Source organism: Pleurodeles waltl, chromosome 8 (assembly GCF_031143425.1).
Source record: "Pleurodeles waltl isolate 20211129_DDA chromosome 8, aPleWal1.hap1.20221129, whole genome shotgun sequence".
Classification (NCBI taxonomy): Eukaryota; Metazoa; Chordata; class Amphibia; order Caudata; family Salamandridae; genus Pleurodeles; species Pleurodeles waltl.
This window is the reverse complement of record NC_090447.1, coordinates 74,848,791-74,866,827: the sequence shown is the minus strand read 5'-3', so window position 1 is coordinate 74,866,827 and position 18,037 is coordinate 74,848,791. Positions and strand designations below refer to the sequence as shown.

At 45.9% G+C, this 18,037-nt stretch overlaps 1 protein-coding gene across 2 annotated transcripts in view; it reads right to left on the bottom strand.

Annotated features, from left to right (window-relative positions):
- INPPL1 (inositol polyphosphate phosphatase like 1) overlaps positions 1-18,037 on the bottom strand; it is an 818,513-nt gene that overhangs the window by 348,720 nt on the left and 451,756 nt on the right. For both annotated transcript variants that reach the window (XM_069203762.1, XM_069203763.1), the window contains exons 7-9: positions 13,448-13,537; positions 11,725-11,823; positions 9,800-9,950 (exon numbers count right to left, since the gene is read on the bottom strand). In XM_069203762.1, coding sequence (XP_069059863.1) covers positions 9,800-9,950; positions 11,725-11,823; positions 13,448-13,537 — 340 coding nt within the window. The remainder of the gene's footprint in view (positions 1-9,799; positions 9,951-11,724; positions 11,824-13,447; positions 13,538-18,037) is intronic.

Genomic DNA, 18,037 nt, shown 5'->3' with positions numbered 1-18,037 from the left:
AGAGTTTGGCTTCTCGCTCCTTCAGGGCTTTCGGATTCATGTGTTGACATGAATCACACGTGGCCACGTCGTGGTCGGAACTCAAACACCACAAACATCAGAATGTGGGTCAGTAACCGACATTTTGCCCCCACACTCTCGACAGGGCTTGAAACCAGACTTCCTCTGAGACATAGTAACCTCAGAGAAAAAACACGCAGCAGAAAAATACACTGTAACTCGAAAAGCAACAGTAGCTCCCTCGAAGATAACCGTTTCGAATGGCACGGAAAAAAGGGAACTGACGTCGGCACGTCCTTCTTATTGCCTGTATGACGTCAGATGGCGTCGCGTGGGCAAATGTGACGTCCTCGTCGACGTGCAGAAGCTAGGAAGAAGATTTCCATCGAAAGCTGGCGCCATGGGAGTATTCATTAGGTGAGGAATCCACAGGTAGTTGTATCCATCAGAAATATGCAAATCAAAGTGCCTTTTTCAAATTCTGTTATACATTTGGAAATGCTAAGCGTGGCACGTTAAATCGAATTTTTTGGGTGGAACGATCTACATGTATCAGGACCAACCACATCAGAGTCTATCTAGTGTCTAGTATAAAAAACATGCAAATAAATGGGTTGTGGGAGCCGTCAGCATCTTTTAAAGTTTTTAAGAAATGGGTAAACAGAAATATGCAAGAGTTATCACTTCAGACGATAAAAATGTCATTGCAAAGCAAGCTTATTCATGGTTTATCAAACAACCCTATAAAACCCTAGCGCAACAGGCATATCTTGGCTTCTGTTGTGTACACACGAAAATAAAATTAATGTGTCTGGGTCTAGGTGATTTCCCAATTCTGGAACTATGTCCCAAATGAAATTAAAAAAAAAAAAAAAAAAAAAAAGAAGAATCTAGATGGTGCAAGCAAGTCCCAGAAACTATCACTCACAAACTCCAGTTTGAGCAACGATCATTTTACGCCATGCCTTTAAGAATCTGGGAGTGTATACAAGCTGGCAAGTAGTTATAGCATGTTTTAACAGGGAAAATAGAAGACTTAGGCGGTCATTCTGACCGCGGCGGGCGGCGGTCGCCGCCCGCCATGCGGTTACCGCCGAATGACGGCCCAGCGGGAAAGCCCCTGCAACAAGGATGCCGGCTCCGAATGGAGCCGGCGGAGTTGCTGGGGTGCGACGGGTGCAGTGGCACCCGTCGCGATTTTCACTGTCTGACAAGCAGACAGTGAAAATCTGTATGGTGCCCTGTTAGGGGGCCCCACGACACCCTTTCCCGCCATCCTGTTCCTGGCGGTAAGAACCACCAGAAACAGGGTGGCGGGAAGGGGGTCGGAAGAGGATTCCCTGGGCCAGGGGAAAACCGGCGGGAAACCGCCGGTTCCCCTTTTCTGACCGCGGCTTTACCGCCGTGGTCAGAATAGCCCTGGAAGCACCGCCAGCCTGTTGGCGGTACTTCCGCGGTCCCTGGCCCTGGCGGGCATGGACCGCCAGGGTCGGAATGACCCCCTTAATGTGCAAATAATCAGGTTTTTGAGCCAGGCTTTTAAAAAGCTCCAAGAAATCTAACATTGGGTTATGCTGGTGAGACATGAAATCTTAGTTTTAAACTGCTTGCATATTTTATGTGCAAATCAAGTACCAGATGTCCACAAAACTTATAGTTCAGGTTGGGGGGAAAAACATGGGAACAGGCATTCCCACTGCAATGCATGTACTTCTTTTTTTTATTTTATTTTTATAACTTGCTTAACTGTTAACAATTGTGTATTTTTCCAAGGTGATACTGTTATGGACGCTGGATTTTACATAATGTACAAGTTACTTACCTTCAGTAATGAAATATCTGGTAGAGACATATTCTAGTCGCAGATTCCTTACCTTAGAATTTTCCTCCAGGCATCAGTCTGGATCCGGAGATGTTCTCTTCGAGCAATACCCTTGCGAGTCAGTAGGCGGCGCTGGTAGACTCCGCGTGCGTCGTCGGCATCGTAGTCGCCGTGATGACATCGGAAGTAGTACATAGACACCGCCTCAGAGCAGTGACATCAGTTTCTTTTAAAGTTTTTCCACGCCAAAGCGCAGAGCCGCTAAGAACACCGAGATTGGTGCCCCAGAGCTAAGGACCTGAAGGAGGAATCCCTGTCTGAAAGGAATGCTTCCTTGGCATGGTTACCCCCTGACTTTTTGCCTTTGCTGATGCCAAGTTATGATTTGAAAGTGTGCTGAGGCCTGCTAACCAGGCCCCAGCACCAGTGTTCTTTCCCTAACCTGTAACTTTGTCTCCACAATTGGCACACCCTGGCACCCAGGTAAGTCCCTTGTAACTGGTACCCCTGGTACCAAGGGCCCTGATACCAGGGAAGGTCTCTAAGGGCTGCAGCATGTCTTATGCCACCCTGTGGACCCCTCACTCAGCACAGACACACTGCTTGCCAGCTTGTGTGTGCTGGTGGGGAGAAAATGACCAAGTCGACATGACACTCCCCTCAGAGTGCCATGCCAACCTCCCACTGTCTATGGCATAGATAAGTCACCCCTCTAGCAGGCCTTACAGCCCTAAGGGTGCACTACACCATAGGTGAGGGCATAAGTGCATGAGCACTATGCCCCTACAGTGTCTAAGCAAAATCTTAGACATTGTAAGTGCAGGGTAGCCATAAGAGTGTATGGTCTGGGAGTCTGTCAAACACGAACTCCACAGCACCATAATGGCTACACTGAAAACTGGGAAGTGTGGTATCAAACTTCTCAGCACAATAAATGCACACTGATGCCAGTGAACATTTTATTGTGAAATACACCCAGAGGGCATCTTAGAGATGCCCCCTGAAAACATACCCGACTTCCAGTGTGGGCTGACTAGTTTTACCAGCCTGCCACACACCAGACATGTTGCTGGCCACAAGGGGAGAGTGCCTTTGTCACTCTGTGGCCAGGAACAAAGCCTGTAATGGGTGGAGGTGCTTCTCACCTCCCCCTGCAGGAACTGTAACACCTGGTGGCGAGCTTCAAAGGCTCACCCCCTTTGTTACAGCGCCACAGGGCATCCCAGCTAGTGGAGATGCCCGCCCCTCCGGCCACAGCCCCCACTTTTGGCGGCAAGGCCAGAGGAGATAATGAGAAAAACAAGGAGTCGTCACTGGCCAGTCAGGACAACCCCCAAGGTGTCCTGAGCTGAGGTGACTGACTTTTAGAAATCCTCCATCTTGCAGATGGAGGATTCCCCCAATAGGATTAGGGATGTGACCCCCTCCCCACCGGGAGGAGGCACAAAGAGGGTGTAGCCACCCTCAGGGCTAGTAGCCATTGGCTACTATCCTCCCAGACCTAAACACACCCCTAAATCGAGTATTTAGGGGCCCCTAGAACCGAGGAAGATAGATTCCTGAAACCTGAAGACGAAGAAGGACTGCTGACCTGAAGCCCTGCAGAGAAGACGGAGACACCAACTGCTTTGGCCCCAACCCTACCGGCCTGTCTCCCCACTTCAAGAAAAACTGCAACAGCGACGCATCCCCCAGGGTCCAGCGACCTCTGAAGCCTCAGAGGACTACCCTGCATCTAAAACGACCAAGAACTCCTGAGGACAGCGGCCCTGTTCCAAAGAAACTGCAACTTTGCAACAAAGAAGCAACTTTTAAAGACCACACGTTTCCCGCCGGAAGCGTGAGACTTTCCACTCTGCACCCGACGCCCCCGGCTCGACCTGCGGAAAACCAACACTACAGGGAGGACTCCCCGGCGACTGCGAGCCCGTGAGTAGCCAGAGTTGACCCCCCTGAGCCCCCACAGCGACGCCTACAAAGGGAATCCAGAGGCTCCCCCTGACCGCGACTGCCTGCTTCAAAGAACCAGACGCCTGGTAAACACACTGCAGCCGCAGCCCCCAGGACCTGAAGGATCCGACCTCCAGTGCAGGAGCGACCCCCAGGCGGTCCTCTTCCTAGCCCAGGTGGTGGCTACCCCGAGGAGCCCCCCCAATTGCCTGTATCGCTGAAGAGACCCCGGGTCTTCCATTGAAACCTATTTCGAACCAGACACCTGTTTGCACTCTGCACCGGCCGTCCCTGTGGCGCTGAGGGTGTACTTTCTGTGCCTGCTTGTGTCCCCCCCCCCTCCCCCCGGTGCCCTACAAAACCCCCCTGGTCTGCCCTCCGAAGTCGCAGGTACTTACCTGCTGGCAGACTGGAACCGGAGCACCCCTATTTCCATTGAAACCTATGTGTTTTGGGCACCACTTTGACCTCTGCACCTAACCGGCCCTGAGCTGCTGGTGTGGTAACTTTGGGGTTGCCCTGAACCCCCAACGTTGGGCTACCTTGGACCCAACTTTGAACCCTGTAAGTGCTTTACTTACCTGTGAAACTAACATTTACTTACCTCCCCCAGGAACTGTTGATTTTTGTACTGTCCAATTTTAAAATAGCTTATTGCCATTTTTGCCAAAACTGTACATGCTATTGTGATCATTCAAAGTTCCTACGATACCTGAGTGAAATGCCTTTCATTTAAAGTATTGTTTGAAATCTTGAACCTGTGGTTCTTAAAATAAACTAAGAAAAGATATTTTTCTATATAAAAACCTATTGCCTGGAATTGTCGGAGTGTGTGCTCCTCATTTATTGCCTGTGTGTGTACAACAAATGCTTAACACTACCCTCTGATAAGCCTACTGCTCGACCACACTACCACAAAATAGAGCATTGGAATTATCTCTTTTTGCCACTATCTTACCTCTAAGGGGAACCCTTGGACTCTGTGCATGCTATTTCTTACTTTGAAATAGTAAATACAGAGCCAACTTCCTACACTGTCCCTAGAAATCGGTTCGCAAGCGGGGAAGATGGGTGGGTTGGTAAGAAATCTGCAACTAGAATATGTCTCTACCAGATAATTTATTACCGAAGGTAAGTAACTTGTACATCTGATAGAGACTTCTAGTTGCAAATTCCTTACCTTAGAATAGATACCGAAGCAATGTCATCCTCGTGGGTGGGCTGCGAACCAAGATCATACTAGAAAGTCCTGCAGGACCAAACAACCTAAGTAGCCGTTCCGTCAGACCTGACTGTCTAGGCAGTGATGTATAGCAAACGTGTGCAGGGACACCAACATAGATGCCTGGCAGATATTCCAGGACAGAAACTCCGTGTGCTAACGCAGCGGAAGAGGCAGTTGCTCTGGTGGAATGAGCGCGCAAACCCTCAGGGGGGTGCTACGCTTTGGCCGAGAAGCAAATCTTGATGCAAAGAAGTACACATCAAGAGATGGTACGTTTTTGCACGGCCTTCCCTTTCTTCGCAACCACACACATTGATTGTCCACCAGGAAATATTTAGTACGATTCAGATAGAATGCCAACGCTCTTTTTGGGTCCAGACGGCGGAGTCTCTCCTCATGGGAAGGATGTGGCGGTTCGTAAAAAAAATAGGCAAGGTGATGGACTGGCCTACATGAAAAGGCATAACAACCTTGGGAAGGAAGGAAGCCTTAATGCACAACACCACTTTGTCAGGGTGCACAGACAAGAATGGAGGTTTGGAAGAAAGAGCGTGAAGCTCACTCACTCTGCAAGCAGAAGTGATGGCAACAAGGAAGACAGTCTTGAAAGTGAGGAGCCGTAAAGGGCAATTGTGCATCGGCTTGAAGGGAGTACACATTAAGTAAGGACAAGACTGAGGTCCCACTGAGGCATGATAATTAGAGTGGGAGGAAATGAATGGGTGAGACCTTCAATGAATCTATTCACAATAGAAGATTTAAAGAGTGAGGGCTGATCAGGTAGCCTAAAAAAGGCTGAAAAATACCCTTTAAGGGTGCCCAAAGCAGAGCCCTGCTGGTCCAAAGAAAGAATGAACAAAACAACTTCAGATAGAGGAGCAGAGAGGGGATCAACAGATTTGTTGGTACACCATGCCACAAATTTATGCTAACGACAGGCATATACCGTTTTGGTGGAAGGAAGCTTGGCTGCCAAGATAACATCGCAGACTTCGGGTGAAAGATCACAAGTCATCAACTGCCACCGCTCAATCTCCACGCATGAAGGCGGAGATTGGACAGGTTTGGGTGGAGAACCGTCCCCTGTTGCTGCAACAGAATATCCACCCAAAGAGGCAGCCTAAGTGGAGGATCGGTGGCCATGCTCAATAGCTCTAGATACCAAACTCCCCGTGCCAAGTCCGGAGCCACCAAGACAGGGAGTGTAGGGAAATGCCTCCCTTGGCATGGTTACCCCTTAACTTTCTGCCTTTTGTTGATGCCAGTTATGATTGAAAATGTGCTGGACCCTGCTAACCAGGCCCCAGCACCAATGTTCTTTCCCTAAACTGTACCTTTGTTCCCACAATTGGCACAGCCCAGGCACACAGATAAGTCCCCTGTAACTGGTACCCCTGGTACCAAGGGCCATGTGGCCAGGGAAGGTCTCTAAGGATTACAGCATGTATTATGCCACCCTGGGGACCCCTCACTCAGCACATACACACTGCCTCACAGCGTGTGTGCGCTGGTGGGGAGAAAATGACTAAGTCGACATGGCACTCCTCTCAGAGTGCCATGCCAACCTCACACTACCTGTGGCATTGTTAAGTCACCCCTCTAGCAGGTCTTACAGCCCTAAGGCAGGGTGCACTATACCACAGGTGAGGGAATAGCTGCATGAGCCCTACAGCGTCTAAGCAAAACCTTAGACATTGTAAGTGCAGGGTAGCTATAAAGAGTATATGGTCTGGGAGTCTGTCAAACACGAACTCCACTGCACCATAATGACTACACTGAAATCTGGGACGTTTGGTATCAAACTTCTCATCACAATAAATGCACACTGATGCCAGTGTGGGATATATTGAAAAATGCACACAGAGGGCATCTTAGAGATGCCCCCTGTATACCACTGCAATTCTTAGTGTTAGGGTGACCAGTTCCTGCCAGTCTGCCACAATCAGAGAAGTTTCTGGCCACATGGGGTGAGTGCCTTTGTCACTCTGTGGCCAGGAACAAAGCCTGCACTGGGTGGAGGTGCATCTCACCTCCCCCTGCAGGAACAGTAACACCTGGTGGTGACGCTCAAAGGCTCATGCCTGTTGTTACAGAAAAGATGTACAACAAATGCTTAACACTACCCTCTGGTAAGCCTACTGCTCGACCACACTACCACAAAATAGAGCATTCGAATTATCTAACTGTGCCGCTATCAATCTCTAAGGGGAACCCTTGGACTCTGTACACACTATCTCTCACTTTGAGATAGTATAAACAGAGCCAACTTCCTACAGCGAGCCCCTTCTGTGGCCATGAAAGGGGTGAAAGGTGGACTGTTGGAGTGAGGGGCACCGGAAAGGCCAAGGGACCGAGCCATAGCCCAGGAGCCTTGTCGCCAAAGAGACGGGAGCCATCAAAGGGTATGACCATTAGAGACTGTTGGACATCCCCCGAAAAACTAGGAGTATGCAACCAGGCGTGGCGTCTCAAGGCCACCATCGTAGCAACCGATTTGCCCAGAGAGTCGGTCGTGTGCAGCCCACATCAGATCGTGAACTTCGCTACATCTCTCCCATCGTTGACAGCTTGGGAGACGACAGCACGGGCCTTCTCCGGTATAAGCAGCAGAACTTACGCGGCCGTATCCCACAGAGAGTGGGTATAGCAGCCCAAAAGACATGCTGTGTTCATGCACCGCAGCGTGAGACCTGAGGGAGAAAACATATTTTCCCCAAATTGTTCCAGCCTTTTTGATTCTCTATCTGAGGGTGTGGAAGGGAATGCACCGGAGGAAGAGGAGGCTTGGATGAAAAGACTTTCAGGCATGGGGTGTTGGGACAGGAATTTAGGGTCATTTGGGGCGGGCTGATCGCGGTGTGTGATGGTCCAAACCCAACACAGGGGCTCCTGTGAGCAGGACTAAGTACCCAAAAGGACATCGGTGAGGGCTTCATTGAATGGCAAAAAGGGCTCAGATGTGAAAGCCCCTGGCTGAAGCACCTCCATCAGGAGATTGGACCTGACCTGTACAGTAGGTAGCTCAAGGCCAAGGACCTCAGCCACCTTACTGACCATAATAGCTTAAGGTGCTCCCTCCGCCGTATCCACGGTAGAAGGAGACAGCATCTGGAGAAGTGTCCAGTCCATTGGCCTCTCCCAATTCCTGTGCCCAGTCCAAAGATGGGTCTTCCTGGTATTCATAAGGGTCCAGGCACCCCTCCAATCTTTCCTCGAATCCATACCCACAAGGAAATGGGTCCAAATCCGACCTGTGGTGAGTAGGCCCCATCGAAGACGGAGGCGGCGGTGGCCGATGCCGTTCTGACTCAGAGTCGTCGGGGATAAGGATCAGGTTGACGTCGATGATGAGCCGCACCGACATCGGGAGCATCGACAATCGAACTTGCGGCAGGGAGGGTCTCAGTGGTACGACCGGCGTCAGTGCAGATCCGCGAGTGGGTCTGGAGGCGACCTCGGTGGCTGGAGCCAAAGCTGCCGGAGTGGAACCTGAAGGCCCCTTGTCCGAACCCCTTGCGCCTGAAGGCACCGTATCAGGGTTGGCCTGCCCAAAAATGAGGCACATGGCCTCATAAAACTCCTTTAATTGAGCAGGGGTCACTCCGGCTCCCGGAAATTCGGGGAAGCACATAGCAGACCCAGAAGCAGGCTCCAAAGACTGATGCCGTGAGCATTGACGCTCCTCCTGCATCGCATCAGCTGAGTGACAGGATGAAGCTGAAGGGCAACAGAACTGCTTTGACGACTACTTCTTACCTGTCCTCAAAGACTTGGAGGAAGAAGAATGGTGGTGGCTCCACAAATGGTCTTAAGACTTTCTCCTTGTGCGAAACCAGGACCTATGTGGCACTCATAGCTCAAGTTTTGGTCGTGGTCGCGCTCCAAGCACCACAAACAGGCCAGATCCGTCACCAACATCATGTGGTGACAGTCTTCGCACAACTTGAAACCGGTTTTCTCGGACATCTCGACGCACCAGAAACTCACCAAAAAATTAGACAAAACAGTCGAACTCGGTCAAAAAGAGACCAGGGTAGCTCACTCCAGATCAGCGTGTGGCGCGGAAAGAAAAGAATTGACATCACTGCGCTGAGGCGGCCTCTATGTACTACTCCATACGCCACGGAGTCGACGGACGCCATCTACTGACACACAAGGGTGTCGCTCGAAGAAAAAATCTCCAGATCCCGTCTGACACCGGGGGGAAAAATCTAATGTAAGGAATCTGCAACTAGAAGGCTCTATCAGATTTTGAGATTTTTAAATGATTTTGTTGATGTGATTCTAATATAATGGCTTTATTTAACTATTTATTACAAATAAAATGTAAAATGTTCTATTTTATCTATTTCCTTTCTCTCCTCAAGGGCTGGCACAAGACAGTATAAAGAAGAGAAAGGCCATTGTGCACTGTCTGATGCAATGGGTAGCACTAGATGTTGTGTTATGGAGGGGGTGTCAATGCTGCAAGTCTTACTATGTCATCAACTACTTTACATACATCATGTGTGTCAATTACGAAAAAAATAAGGGTTTAAGCTTATTGCTTATTTACAGATCCTGGAACCCTTGATAGTTGTTATGTACATAATAAGGCATAATTTAGAGGAATAACACTCTTAATGATAACCCCTGAGTTTCCCAGAGTTCAGACCAGTGCTTGTGCTGTCAGTGACTTAAAGGCATGTTTCTCATGAAATCATCAGGGTTAACCTATGAAATAACAGAGGACTAACTGAAGCCCTGAAGCAAGAGTCAAAAGAAGAAAAAGATGCAGGCCCTTCAAGCATATGCATTCTTACTCTTATCATGAGTGAAGGTGTTCCAGTCTTCTTGGGAATCTTTCTGCTTCTTCATCACCACCAGCTTCCCACCCTCCACATCCACGCTCAGCGTGTATTTCATAGTTTTCCGGATCTTAGTGAGATCTGCCAAGTTCATGTCCAGCTTCACCTGATTAAATAAAGAAAAGACAATATAGTAGCCAAAAGAAATCTGAAGAGGCAGATGGTGTGAAGCAGGGTACACAAGCTGCAGTCATCGGCTAGCAAATGACTGAAGCTTAAGGTATCCCAGGCGGGAGGGGACACCTTACCAGACTAAGTTAACAGAACCGTTCCTGTAATTGTCAACTACTGGATTTAAGTGAAACGTATCTAGATAGTAACAGGCCCTGGCCCAAACAGCCTTTACTTCCCACAGTGTATGATATGCACAACTCAATATTGCAGAAACAGAAGGCCTATGATTTAGAGAGCTAGCATTTTGCAAGAAGGCACACACGTTTTCTTATTCAAAGAGCCCCGTTAAGACAGCAAAGTAAGTGACGGTTGCCACCTTCATCATCTTACTCAGCTGTCGGTGAAGATGGTTGGAGCAAGCAACCTTGAAGACAAACCCACGACAGCAATGGCGTATATGCAGAAGGCTACATGTATCAAACAAAAGTGGCAGTGTATGTACTGGACATGACTCTAAAGCTTGGGTACCCAAACATTGCATGGGAGCTACATCAACTCAAGGTCCAGACTGGTAGTACATTATGACAATACAAAACCTTATCTGCTCAAGTGTAATACTCACATTCTGCATAACACCACCATCACACAGCACCATTTTTGTGCTTCACCCAGTCACAAGGTGCCCAAGTCATTGCCACTCAATGTGCACCCTGAAGAGAAGCCCCTGCTTTCAAATCATAGAATAACTGTGTGAATAAGGCATTACACCATGGATAAGTGACCACAGAGCCCAACTTACGAACTTGTGCTTGGTTTGAACAAAGTTCTATGCATACACCTATGCAGTATTTTGAAAGCATAGTACAAAGGACAAGTATTATTTACAATATCTGTCCTGCTGCTAATGTTTTTCCTGCTGCCAATAATAGTCAGAGCAAAGGTTTTCCTGGCAGCTTACCTTTGTAACCTGCCCTGTCCCACTCCAAGCGGATATCTAGCATGTGCCGCTTGGTATAAGTATGAATTACACACAGAGGTGTGTTTCAGCGATTGGTCTTCTATATCCACAAAAAAATGATGCGTTTTTTACCCAGGCTATGGGAAAATACACAAAGAAATGACCAGACGCAGGCAGTACAAACACCACAAAAGACAAGTTAAGTCTTTCAGAGCAGGTAACTTGGCTTAGCTGGCATTTACTTTGATGGCATAAAATCAGTCTATCATTATACTCCCAGCTCATCTATGGCATGGTTGATGTATTATGTAAATGCTATGCCCGAGGTTTGTACTCGTGCATTGTTTAATGAAAATGATAATAAAAGCATTAAAAATATATGCCATTACATAAGAGGTCCATCGAGTAGTAGCCATGCACTGCAATCAGCAGCGCTTGAGGTAAGCCATAAACATGAACGTTTATTCCAATATTTTAAAATAAATGTAAGGAGACATACAGTGATACATAAAGCTCCCAAATAATGCACAAACACTCAATTTTGTACCATGATGTTTGAACTACTCCACTACATGGGACCCAAGGTATGTTTATGAACCAATGGGATGGCCCATGGCACAGCTGAGCTTATATGATGGAGTTCTCCTGAAAGGCTGCACTTTCAGCTATTTAGAACTATGGGAAAGCAGTATTTTGTAGATGGAAGCAAGGCTCAAACAGACGTGAGCAGCTATTTAGATTGCCACAGCAAGGAATGATTGAAGAGGGTGAATCTACAAAAGATTCAATGCTAGAGATGGAAGATTACCTCGAAGGCTTTCACTGGGATGGACCTGGACTTCCGGGACGATGGCTGTGTTGGAGCAGATTGTGCAGTAGTGCTCATGTCCTGCAGAGCTTTCAGTGCCTAACAAAAGGAGAAATAGAACACTGCGATTACATTCAGACTGTAGGAATCTCATTGCAGATGCTGTCCACACAACTACTGAAAAAAACTCCTAAAACAGAAAAGGAGCAACAGTTTGAGGGAAAATGTTGCATGGGATTGTAAAAGCGACATTTGCATGACGGAAAACAAAAAAGTACTATTAACATGTGAGATGTGTAGCCAGATATTAACTGCATGACATATAATCTGTTCCTTACAGCCAATCTCTTTTTAAGACTATTTTAATTAACGTTTCCTTTTTTATTGTATAGTAGCAATGCCAATAATATACCATAAAGAAAGAGTAGGCATCAGAGTTCCATTACGGGGCCACTCCATCAACGTGCCTTCTCACTTACTGAGAAGCTTGCGATAAAACTCTTCCTCAAATTGCATAGTGTATTTCTCCTTGCAACCTTACAGTAATTATTGTGTAACCCCCAATTTCTTTGAACACCTTTTCCTCCACTGCAGCAGGTTCTACACTGCCCTACCTCTGAGCATTATTGTAACTGCTCTTACATAGTGCTTACTAGCCCGGACGACGCGTTGAAGCACTTTAGGCCATTGTGCAAGCTGTGTGCAAGCCGTAGCACAATATTGTGCATTACTTTAATACACCTTGATGGTATTCGTTCATCCCACATACCCAATATAGGTAACTGGGCATTTTAAACACAGTATCTGTCACTGTGGCGAGTACATTTCATACATTTTCCCAACATCCCTGAAATGCGACCATATGATAAGGTAAAACTGATGTTTTCACCACACACACTCAGCACAGAACATTCTACACTTTCCTGAATTGTTTCAACTGAATACCCCTTAAATGTATTCTGTGTACCACCTGAACTGTATCAGCCATACTCAGATCTGTTTTCTATCTCTTTGGAGTAGGTACATCAGTACCTCTTCCTGTTTATCTTCTTGGACCCAGATCTTTCACCCAATGGGACCCTCAAGGGGCCCAATGTAGTATGAATGTCATTAATCAGGGTTCTGCACTTAAGGTATTTTTGCATATCTGCTCAAACAGTGTTCTGTACACTAGGAAGTAATACTGGACCATCTAGTCTGTTAGCCACTGGCACAACACTGCATGCTTTAGTTATATATACTAGCAGGCTTCAGAAGAATCAGCTATCTTACGTTTGGAACATAGCTAATCGTAGACATTCAGTCCTGTTTGATGCCACACATTTCTTAGTGTGGATATCCCAGTTAGATTCCATGGGCTATAATCTTGCTATTGTTTCAATTCTTAAGGGTGTCACTTATCCTGAGAGGCGCAAGTTTTGGCAGGAAGTCCTTCCAACCTGTTTCAAAAGTGAGGCATCCATGCTCCCACTACCAGTTTGGCACAACCCGGCAGTGTCTGAGGTACCCTGCTTCCATAATGATGCTGGGTAATGCCTTTTATCCATCTAACTCACAATCTTATTCTTTCAGCTTGAGGGTTCACTTCGTCCTAATTCCCCCAGTGTAATTAATACACGCTAATTATCAGACATGTGTGTAGGAATGAACAGATTGAAAGTTTTAAAAAAATAAAACACTGGAGTGGCAGAATAGGAACAGACTCAGCCCTACCTCGACTTACCTTCTTTTCAATGCTGGACAAGAAGTCCTTCAAAACGGAGAGTTTCAAGACAAGGCTCTCCAGCTCCTGTTCACCTGTTTGGTTGGGAGCCTAAAATGTGTAAACAAAATGTACAAGAAAAGAATGATTTTACAGACTGACAAGACAGTAATGTGTTTAAACACTCCATGCTGCTACCATGGTTGTGCAGATCTTTAGCATTCTAAAGAACATCTGATACTACTACCCCCTTTATTAGTATCTCAATTTATTCCACCGGGCGGATTTAACGCAGTGTCTGTCCTGTGGGAAGTCAGTATTGCAACCTGCAAGTCACAAAAGATGTCCACAGCAAATGCCTAGCTCATGGAGCCATTTTATCGTCCTGGGGAAAAAGGCTGGCCAAGGCATCTTGACATCAAGGCCAGGTCCTATCTAAAACTTAAGATCTGTTCTCGCTGCTATGAATTCATACATTAACAGACTCCTCCCCTGTCTCTTTGGCTGCACCCACATTTTCTCAAAGTTAAGCTGTGACAAGTACTTTGCACCTCATCATCAGATCCATTTATTTTGTATTTATGACATCTGATAATGAGTCTATAACAGTAAATAATTCTTATTGTTATGTACAGTACCATGCTCATCTTCAGGCTCCAATATGGGCCTGGTATGCAGTTACTTTCTTTACCGGCCATGCTCTAGAGCTCACCAGTCTCTCTTTCGCTATCTCAATATATATCTGCATGCCATACCATGGCACCCAGTACTGTTTGGGTTCATGGGGAAGACAAGGGTGGTCTTATAGGACTGTGTGATCTCAATCAGCCCCAATCTCCTTACAGCCACTTAAGAACCCACGCCTAGTGACATTCAAATACAAATGTACACACTTAAAGTGTACCAAACTAACCACTGCAACACACTGCATGCTGCATTAGCAGGAAAGAACAGCAACATTTCACCTTCTCACTGATAAAGAGAATTGTGCCTGGCATTGCATTGATTTGAGTCAAAAACCTCTAGCTAGACCTAAAGTCTATTGTTGAAGCTGCAAAGTCTTTTTTCACATTTCAGTGTCTAAGTCATCATCAACTATCAATGTCAATGGTTTAGCAACATCTGCATCAATATTATTACAACTTTAGATCTACCTGCGAACGACGCACAAATTCAGTGTGGCCCTCATGAACAGGACAAGGTAGGTGTGCTTTTTCCACAAGCTGCAACATTAACAATGTTTTCTACAGTTCGTTACAATAATAATAACACAAACGTCTAGGACACACATCATATTTCTACAGCCAAGAATTCATGCCCACGAGGTGGGAGTAATCCTACAATTGAAACCACACCATTTGTTGCCACATTTGTGGCATTCAGAAGCTAAAAAAAAGTAAATGTTTAACTTCCACCTGCCAGAATTCGATCCTAGCACATAACACCCCAAACCAACAGCCTGCATAATTCAGTGTGTTCTTGTAGTCTAAGCACGGATCAATATTAACTGCACCAGGAAAGTACAACCAGACCGCACTTTTGGGGGCCAATCATCGCCACCCCTCACAAGTTACACTATAAATAAAAGAAAAACCTGTCCTTCATAGTTATTCAGGTACTCTCAGTTCGTATAATACCACCTTCACAGTTGGTTGGCAATAGGAACAATGGAGGGGGCACCACAAGATGCAGCTCCAGAAGATGCTGTCACTTCTCCAAAGATATCAATCGAAAAATCTCGACTGCAGGACCCATCAGTGCTCCACCAACCACGAGAACCATCCTATCCCAACTGCCACATGTATTTCTACTATTTAAGGTTGGAGCATAATACATACTAAAAGATGGGATGGCTGAGCAGGTGTTGTGAAGGAGAGAGTGTAAAAGCGAAGAGTACCAGAAAGACTATGAAGGTAATTTGTTCTTCCTTTCTATATTTTTCTCTTCCTCTTATTCAGCAGATATTAAACTGGATTCCAAAGCTTCATGTTTGCTGGAAGAGAGAAACAGCATTTGCCAAACCAGACTTCAAAAAAGTAGTCTGTCCAAAGCTGCCAGGTGAAAAGCTGCATTTGTGGAAAGATGCATCCTAATGCTTACAGAAGGTATGTAGGATTCTCCCGATGGCTGTGCTTCAAATGTTTGAGATCCTTTTGGAAAGCTACTGATGTTACCTCCCCTTACTTTTCCAATTAGAGTTATAGGTAATAGAAATTAGCCCTTGCATGATAAGAGCTTATATATAAGCATGGACTCAAACATGCCGTAATCACTTTTTAAAATACTATCTTCTACTCTCATGAAGGTGGCGCAGTGAAGGTAAGTGGATTTCGTCTTCAACTTCTCCATGTTACAAGCCTGTATTCTTGAACGGACAGTTTAAGAAGATATCATTCAGACTGTTATTATCTTAAACAAGTGAACAGAATAGAACCATATTAAATGGATGTCTTTGCCAGGTGCAATAGGCAGGGCATTAAGGCTTTCCTCTTGGAGAGATAAAGGGGTATCTTCATTAGAAATACACCAAAGAATCTTTTTCATTTCATAGCATAGCAGGATCTGGTGGGAGGGGTTCCTAGCGTCCTTCAGAATTTATGTACAATTTCAGGAACATCCAGATATTTGTACCTAAGGGCCACAGGAGCAAAGTTGCAGTGGAGGATCCTTGCACTGATCTTGGAATGAAGGAAATTCTTGTTTTTATCTGTGGCAACTAGGCAGAGCAATGGCTCTTCCCAAAATTGACCAAGTTGTTGTAGGACTTTTAAATGCAGCGTGAACTTCTAAGAAAAGCCTGATAAAGACTCGAGTTCTCTTGAAAAAAGGGACAGCATCTTTTGGAGAAGATTTTTTTGGACGCAGCCAATATGTTACTTACCTGTAATCCTAGTTTTCTTCTAGGAGGAATCCTCATCAAAGTCATAAGCACTGAATTATTCCTGCCCATGTGAGGGGATCCCAGAGCACATAAAGAAGGGAGACATAGATAACAGTACTATGAAGACAAAACTGTAATGAAAAGCAAAGACCTTTTTAGCCAATAGACTGCATTCATATTAACATGGTAAAGCAAATAAATGGCACTGTTCCTTTAAGGTCTCAGAGACTTCCAGTATCTCACCATGCCTCAGAGGTAAGAGAAAGGTGACAGGTGGCAGCTAAATCAGTTCTTTTTTAACGGTGAAGTTGAGAATGAGAAAACTCCACTAAAACCTGAACTAATGTATGTGATGATTCGTCCGGGGAGGGTTGCTTTCAACTTTGATGAGGATTCCCCTGGAAAAGAGCTAGGATTACAGTTAAGTAACTTATCCTTCTCTTCCAGGAGATCCTCATCAATAGTCATAAGCACTGAACAGAGTAGCAAGCCCACTCCATACAGCTGCAGACGAAGCTGGATTAAGCTACAGCAGTTGATCAGTTCATTTAAACAGGTTTCATGACGAGGCCTGTCCCACTTGGGTGTCTGCTCCGGTATCTGAATCGAGACAGCAATGTATTGTGAAAGTATGTACCGATCTCCACATCGCTGCTTTGCAGATTTCAGACATAGGGACATTTTTCAGAAGAGCTATTGTTGCTGCCTTGCCCCTGGTAGCATGGGCTTTGGGCCTGGCAGTCAATTGCTTATTAGCTAACTGATAGGTAAATACAATGCAAGAAACTATCCATCTAGATATAGTTTGTTTGGAAGCAGCCACGCCTGATCTGATTATTCCATAGCTCACAAATAATTTATTAGATTGTCTAATGTATTTTGTTTTATCCAAATAGAATTTTAGATCTCTTTTTAGATCTAAAGAGTGTAGTGCTCTTTTTGCTGGCGTGGAAGGTTTGGGGAAAAACACAGGGAGCAAAATAGACTGGTTAATATGGAAATCAGAAACCACCTTGGGCAGGAAACTAGGATGGGTTCTCATAACTACCCTATTGTCGTGGAACACTGTGTAAGGCTCTTTTGCACAGAAAGCCTGAATTTCCCTTACTCTGCACACCAAGGCAGGAGGTACAAGAAACGCTTTTTTCCATGTGATATGCTGGGAAGACTTATCTATCGGCTCAAAAGGTGGACCCATCAGTTTTGAAGGTACCACATTTAGCTCCCAGGGAGTAGAGGGTGAACGAACAGAAGGAAAACCTTTTCTTAAACCCTCTAAAAAATCTTTAACAACAGGCATTAAAAAAAAGGATGTCTGAGAAGGTGATTTTCTACAAGCAGTTGTAGCCGCAAGATGTACCTTAATCGTTGAAAACAGCAAACCTGATTTTGCCAGATGGAGGAGGTAAAATGACATTCTCCTGCACAAGAAGCAGATGGAAATTGTTGTGGGTGCACCACAAATAAAATATTTTCCATGTAAACATGTGTGCATCTCGTCGATGGTCTTTTGGGATCCTTGAGACTGTCCATACATTCCTACAAAAGACCTAAATGGACATATTTTAGGAATTCAGGAGCCATACTGTCAAGCTCAAGGAAGGAAGGTTGGGATGGAGTATTTTCCCCGCGAGTTTGTGAAGGAGATCCGGTCTGCATGGTAATCTCATGTGTGGTTTCTCTGAGAGATGATGTAGGTCCATGTACCACCACTGGCAAGGCCACGCAGG